Source organism: Galeopterus variegatus, unplaced genomic scaffold, assembly GCF_000696425.1.
Source record: "Galeopterus variegatus unplaced genomic scaffold, G_variegatus-3.0.2 Scaffold2786, whole genome shotgun sequence".
In the NCBI taxonomy this organism is placed as follows: domain Eukaryota; kingdom Metazoa; phylum Chordata; class Mammalia; order Dermoptera; family Cynocephalidae; genus Galeopterus; species Galeopterus variegatus.
In genome coordinates, this window is record NW_007728897.1 from 211,423 (window position 1) to 218,749 (window position 7,327).

At 39.1% G+C, this 7,327-nt stretch overlaps 1 protein-coding gene across 1 annotated transcript in view; it reads right to left on the minus strand.

Moving 5' to 3' along the window:
• Positions 1-374, minus strand: part of COL9A1 (collagen, type IX, alpha 1) — a 100,343-nt gene extending 99,969 nt beyond the window's left edge. The window contains exon 1 of the mRNA XM_008582986.1: positions 196-374. Coding sequence (XP_008581208.1) covers positions 196-209 — 14 coding nt within the window. The 5' untranslated portion in view covers positions 210-374. The remainder of the gene's footprint in view (positions 1-195) is intronic.
• Positions 375-7,327: the final 6,953 nt, after the last annotated feature.

Genomic DNA, 7,327 nt, shown 5'->3' on the forward strand with positions numbered 1-7,327 from the left:
CTCTCTCTCTCTCTCTCTCTCTCTCCTCTCTCTCTCTCTCTCTCTCTCTCTCTCTCTCTCTTTCTCTCTCTCTCACTGTCTCCCACCTCTTGCCTCCTCTCCTCTCATCCTGCCACCACTGCAAAAATAAAGACCCTTGGTTCTGAGGGCCCCCAGCCCAGTCTCCCGCCACTCTTTCTAGTGCCATGGTCTTACCAGCAGTTCTTCATTTTTCCAGTTGGTTTTTCTTTGGTTGCCAACAGTCCCTAACCCCAATAGTCTGGGGTTGGAGGGGAGTCACTGCTCCCCCAAGACCCCTTCACTGTCACCCTAGGACTGTGAGTTCTGGGCCCAGCCTTGATCCCTCCTGCCCCTGTGAGGGCTAAAAGAAAAGGGAGGGAACCAGAGGCATCTGGTGACACTTTAAAGCAGAGGAAAGGGGTGGGGAGAGGTAGCCCTGTAAGCCCAGGCCATGGGTGTGGCCTCAAAGCTAACATGGTTACACTGAAGGAGGGATTGACAGGGGAAAGTTTGCTGAAAAGAAAAAAAAAAATTTTCTCCAGGATGTGGAGAAATTCACCAGAAAGATCCAGGCAAGCTGCTATAGGAACACAGTAGAAGCTTTTAGAACTGCTATAGGAAAACAGTGGAAGCTTTTAGAGGACTGAAGTTCCAGTAAAAAGTGCCCACTGGAAGGCAGAGGTGTGGGAACTCATGAGAGCCTTCATGCCCATCCAACCTAGGTTTGAATCCCAATTTCTTCTAAAGCTTACTATTTGTATGTCCTTGAGCAACCCAGTTAGCCTCTCTGAACTCAGTTGCCTTAACTGTAAAATGGGTTGAAAATACTCACATAAAAACAGCTGTTCTGAGGATTAAACAAAATGGCAAAGGCAGAGTCTAAAACTGAACAGTCATTGTTTGTCATCACCTTTTGACTTTCCACTGAGGTTCTCTGTTTGCAGTATTGAGCCTCCCATACTACTCTGGTAAGAAAGAAGAGAAGCAGATTTTTCTGTACAATTGTTTGAGAAATCCTTTCGCTGAGTGTTTTAGAGCCATTACCTCTGTGTTTCCCCTCCCCTCCCACTTAAAGAATCCTCTGCAACTAGAACCTGAAAGTAGGTGAGGGGGCCTTTTAATAAAAGATAAAAGAATAGAGAGGAAAATAGATTTGCTCATAAATGGTTTGGCTTCTATCCAGCTTGGATGTTTATTTAAGATGTTGAAGAGTAAGCAACAGCTCTAATAAGAAAGAATGTAAATCCAGAGAAAACAGACATATACAATCTTTAAGGGCACTCTTTTCCCCTCCCTCCATCCCCGCTTTCTATTAATCATATTTCCTAACATGACATCTTGCCACAGAGAACAGTGCAAACCCCACACTTCTCTGGTGTGGGTCAGGTTACACCCTAAAGTCACAGGCACATAGCTTTTTTGTCATTAACACCGTTCCCTCACTCTACCTAAGAGTTCTGTTCTGAAAATCCATGTGACAATGAAATCATATCAGATTGAAAATGCACTAAGACAGCTTGATGTTTAAAATGATCCATTTTATAAAGAGAAGTATTTTATGCAGAATAATTATACTTTCACCCCTCTTTACTCCCTCTTCTCTCCCCCCCACACACATATACACACTGTTCTTCAAAATATGCACATACACTAATTTTTCCTTTTCTATAAGCTGGGAATTTTTTTCACTTACAGATTAAATCAGGGAACATCGTCACAATCATCTCTGTTGATCATCTACTTTCATCCATGGTTTATTCAATCATTTAACAAACATTTATTGAATCACTATATGTACCAAGTCTGTACTAGAAGTTGAGGAGACAAAAAACTTGAATAAACACAGCTTTGCCCTGAGGAAGCTCACAGTCTGGAGGGGAAGTCCAGTATAAAAATGACTGCAATACAGTGAGTAAAAAAGGCTGTAGTGTCACTGAGAACAATTATAAATTTAGTCCAAGAGCATCAGAAAAAAATGTAATAAGGGAGATAAAGTCTTAAAGGATGAATAGAAGCCTACCAAGAGAACAAACAGGTATACTAAATTTTAGGCAGAGAAAACAGCAGATACCGTGACTTAAAGGTAGAAGATAATATTTGGGGAACCACAGAATAAGTTCAGGAACTCTTTCATTTGGTTAATATCTATTGGAGCCTCTTCTACCATGAATCCTGAACTGATCTCAGCACTAGAGATACATCAGAGAAAATCCAGGTCCCTGCCTCCATGGAGCTCACATGCTGGTGGGGAGACAGATACTAAACACATTTACTAGAATAAATGAGATAATCTCAGTTGGGATTCATAAAAAAATACAGAAAAAGGGAAATATGTGCTAGAGACAGACCATGGTGGGTTTAGAGGCTGATCTAGATTGAGAGATTAGGGAAGACTGCTCTGAAGGGCTAAATTTTAACTAGATCAGATGAGAATGAAGAGGAAATGCTGACAGAGTAGATTGGAAAGGGGGGCATTAGATTAGAACAGAGTAGGTACTAGAAATGCTGTGAGATATCTTTCCTCTTGTTTCCTGGTATGGTGCACAATGGTTGGGATGTTCCATAAAACTCATAGGGTACTAGGACAAGTTCCTTAGTTTTAATACTACTATATATCTTTGAAAACATTCTTTTGAACAACAGAAATAGCCATAAACTCATGACATTTAATTAAAGATGCCATAACCCCCATATTTAATTATTTTAAAGATTAAAACAAAAAAGAAGCATTTTTAAAACTAGCTTCCTAATGGTATCTAGCTTTATTCTGTCTATATTTACTTTAAAAATAGAAAACCCAAAATGCCTAGTGGCACATATCAGTTGTGTGTGGGATGCTGCAAATTAGCCACAGCTAGAGCCTGAAATTCATCATTGAAATATCTGGCTGAGAGGCTGATTAACAATCAAAGAGTTGCTAAAACTAGAACTCCAACAGTTTTGCTTTGGATTCAGTTATACTGTAAAAAAACTTCACCATAATCAAAGCTCTATTTTTAATCTGCTTATTTTGGTTCTATACTTGTCATTGTAGCCTAATCATCTATGGCAAGCAAGTAGAGAGCCCCATGGTGATAGCCATTTCTCTCTGAAATTACTCACATATAAATGTGTTCTCGCTATGGAACGTTAATACAAAAACATGTTATTTAACATAAACCTCCCTCATCCCCAAGCTTTTCAGCATATTACTTCTGCTTCCTCTAAAATACTTGTATGAGCATTTCCATTTTCCCAAGGAAGAAAGAAATCAATTCCCCTCCATAGCACACGTGCTTCCAGGAGCTGTTGCTACATTTGCTGCCTTGTGGATCTTCAAGTTCACAGCATCTGATTAATGTCCTAAGCCTCTTTTGCTGCCTCCAATAAACCACTCATACTGGCCCATCAGCATGTTTCTCTACATATTGTAAAGTCTTCTTTTCTCACAGTGGATCCCAAAGCTACATTGGAATCACCTTCACAGCTTGTTAAAAATAGATTACTGGGCTTCACCCATAGAGTTTCTGATTCAGGAGTATTAACATGAGTCTGAGAATTTTTATTTCTAACAAGCTCTCAGTTGATGCTGGTGCTGCTGGTCCACTGAGAACTGCTGGTCATACAGGTCAAGTTTTCAACTCTGTTAAGCTACCTCTCCTTTTTTACAATTGACAATATTTGCTGAATAAAGTTTTTAAATAATTATCAGTTGAATTATAGGACCTACTGAGAACTTTTGCACTCATGAAAAAAAAAAACTTGTACTGATTTCATTACTGGACATCTGTAAGTACTAAGGAAATTTACTTGGCAGAATGATATAGATGCCTAAGCCTTCTGTCCTATCATTTATGAACCTAACTATAATAATGATAAAAGTGTGCTCCTGAATTGCATGTTAACCTTTATTAATAAATTATAGAAAGGTCCTTGATTCTGAAGTCTTTCTCTTTTATGAAAGAAACCTTAAATATACATTGTTTTATGCTGTATCCTGTGAAATTTTATATTTCACTAGCTTTCACAAGCTGGGAAGACACTTTCTCTGCACTAGGTGGCAGTGTAATCCTGAAATCTGAAACCTAAGCTAAGGAATCAAGGACCAGAATTTGATTTCCAGTCTTCAAGTATATAATTTTGATTTTATGCAAATATTCCATTCTTGGTTATTTTCTGTATGTACAAATTGCAGTGTTATAATTGAGTCCAAAGAATTGCTCTCAGAATGAATGTGCAGATACAATGCATTCTGATTATTCATGAAAACCTATTGAAGAAGAAAGACACTAAATGAACAATTGAAATTAACTCTGCCCTAGTAGGTGAGCCATCCACTCCATCCTCTACAACCACCACCAATCTGAGCCTCATAACTAAACAGAGTCTACTGCAAGGTTAAGAGTGTGGGCTATGGAGCCAGACTACTTAGGTTCAAATCTCAGCTCTGCCACTTTCTAGCTGGGAGACCATGGAGAGGTAATTAACCTCTCTGCCTCAGCTTCCTTTTCTGTAAAAACAAATGATATAAGCACCAAGCTCAGAGGTATACTCTAAGGATTAAACCAGAGCTTAAAATAGTACCCTGCACTCAACACATTTTAACTACAGTTTTTTTTATTGTTCTTATTAAAATCACTATCGTCTACTTTCTTTTTCCACTCAACCACACTCTGCTCCGTTAAATAGTGGCTCATTTAGATCTCCTGAGAAAAGAACAATTTTGGCTATGCTAGATGCTAAAAACTATCCTAGACAATATACAGCTACTCAGAAAACCCACCTGTAGATATCAAGGTAAATTAATTAAATGTCCCATCCTTCCTTTCATATCCACATCTTTGGCTGTTTACTACACTTTTATGATTTTTCCTCCTACAAAATTGCCCTTAATAAGTCCATCAAGCTAGCCTCCTTTCATAAGGCTCTGTGGTTTTTCAGGAACATTTCTCAACATAATCTCATTTGTACTTCACAACAGTCCAATAAGATGGATGTGGCTGTCCCGTTTTCCTGGTGAAGAAACTTAGGTGAAGAGACCTGCATGAGAGTTCATGGTTACTTAGTGACAAAAGAGGTACCCTATCAGCCGACTGAGTGGTGAACAGATACAAAGAAAAGTCGACTCCAGCAAGCACTGTAGAACCAGTGAAAGCTGCTATAAAGCACTTTGCATACACGATGACCAATGTCTACTGATGAGTCCCTTTATTAAGCAACTTTTGCAACTTTGTTTTAAATACACATGCACACACACACACATACAAGGGGCTTTCAAAAAGTTCATGAAAAGATTCATATTACCTTTCAATTCCATTTTTCTATGAACTTTTTGAAGTACCCCTGTATAATTAGGTTTTCATTTTAGAAGCAATATGTGAACTTCACAGAAAAATAGAACATAGAAAAAAAAACACATAGTTTTACCACCTAGAGACAACTCATTATTAACATTTTAGGATGATTTCTTCCAGTCCCTCTTCCATGGACAAGCTGTGGTCATACTCTACACAGTTGTACAACTTTCTTAAATGCATGACACTTAAAGCATTTACATATTTGCTTTCAGAAAATTTAAATGCAATCACATAGCACATACAAAAGATAGCAAAGCCCAGGTATAAGAACTTTGCCTTCAAGTCAACATTACAGCTTTTAATTCTGACTGTTGTAGCCTTGATAGAGAAAACAGTTATAGAAAAAGAGATATTTGAGTAACTGGAAGAGTCTTCCAGCACGTCTTGGGTTTTGAAAAATGTTCTTTTTCTTGCCCAAAGCCATGTAGGACAGTAAACTCACAGCCAACCAACTAACTACAAAGCCACGAAGGCATGCGTACACATTCCAGTGGCACCAAAGGGCAGCCACGGTCCCGCCTCCTGCCATTCCTTCATTTCAAATATCTCCAAAGCCATGACTAATGCCAGGAATAGCAGTAGCAACGGACACGTGGGCAGATGACAAAGAGCCTTTGTTCTTAAAAACTGAACTTAGAGCCCTTACAAGCTGAAAGAGCTCTAGTATAAGCACACTCATAGTGTTCCAGGGAGTAGTCTGTCCAGGGTGGACAAGCAGGGATGAAAAGGTGGACAGGGAGTACCGGGAGGTGTCAGAAAAGAGGCAGGATCAAGATTGGTATTATCCCAGTCTGCTCTGGCCAAGGGCTTCCCCAGTGCTCCCAGGACTTTTTCTAGTAGTATGGTATAAGGAGGAAATGGAAGAAGGGACATCTCCAGTATACCAAGAACTGTGCTTCATACTTAAGAAGTCATCTCCTTTAGTCTACACAACTCATTATCTCTGCCATCGTAGAGGTGAGGCAAGTGAGGCTCTAAGACGTTAAATAACTTGCTAAGAGAAACTCCAAATGGCAGACCAAAACCAAAAAGGTTTCTCTAACACCAAAGCTGATGTTCTTCCTATAATTTGTCATTTTCTGAGTATGAACACACACACACACACACACACACACACACACACACACACACACTCACACACACTCACACACGTAAGTGCGTTCTCCCTTTCACTCTGCATTTCATCATTCACTAATATTTTCTTTTCTCCATTAACTCTGAAGCTGAAGAACTTCAAGAGTAGATAAAAAGATTTTCCCCTTGTGTTGCTCACCAACTTGGTGCCCTAACTGAGCAAGCTATGTCCAAGGGTTTACTTCATTGGTACTTTGCTAAAAGCTACAAAAAGTAGTGGTAAAGGTCTCGTATACAATATGTCACATGAATAGTGATCGTTCCTGTTTCAATGTCCTAGCCTGTACATAAATTCTTTATTATTGACTCAATTTATAGGGGAATTTGTTAAATTTTTATGTATTTGTGGTAATTTTTTCTATATTTCCTGGTGTTCTTATTCATATCAAAATTTGTCTCAATTTTAAACTCTCACTGGTTATAGATCTTAATATTTTATACTCTCTCCATCTTCATTTATCACCTACTGTACTCAATCATTTTGTATATTCTTAGGCAGTCTGCTGTGGACTGATTGAATTACGTACCCAGAGTTCATACATTAGAAGCTTAATTCCCACTGTGATTGTTGAGGGTGGGAAATCCTATTATGGTAATTGAGATGTGGGGCCTTGAGGAGTTGATAAGATTGCAAGACCATGCTGTAGTGAATGGATTAATAATGGTGGTCAGGGACATGGTTCTGAGGGCTTTAAAAGAAGAGCATATGAGAGGTTACTCTTTCTGCTCCACCATTTTCTTTCTTTTTTTTTTTTTTTTTTTTTTTTTTTTTTTCCGTGTCCGGCAACGGATTGCAGCCCTCAGTGTCGCCCCCGTACCGGACCGGGACCGGCAACGGGATCGCAACCCTCTGCGTT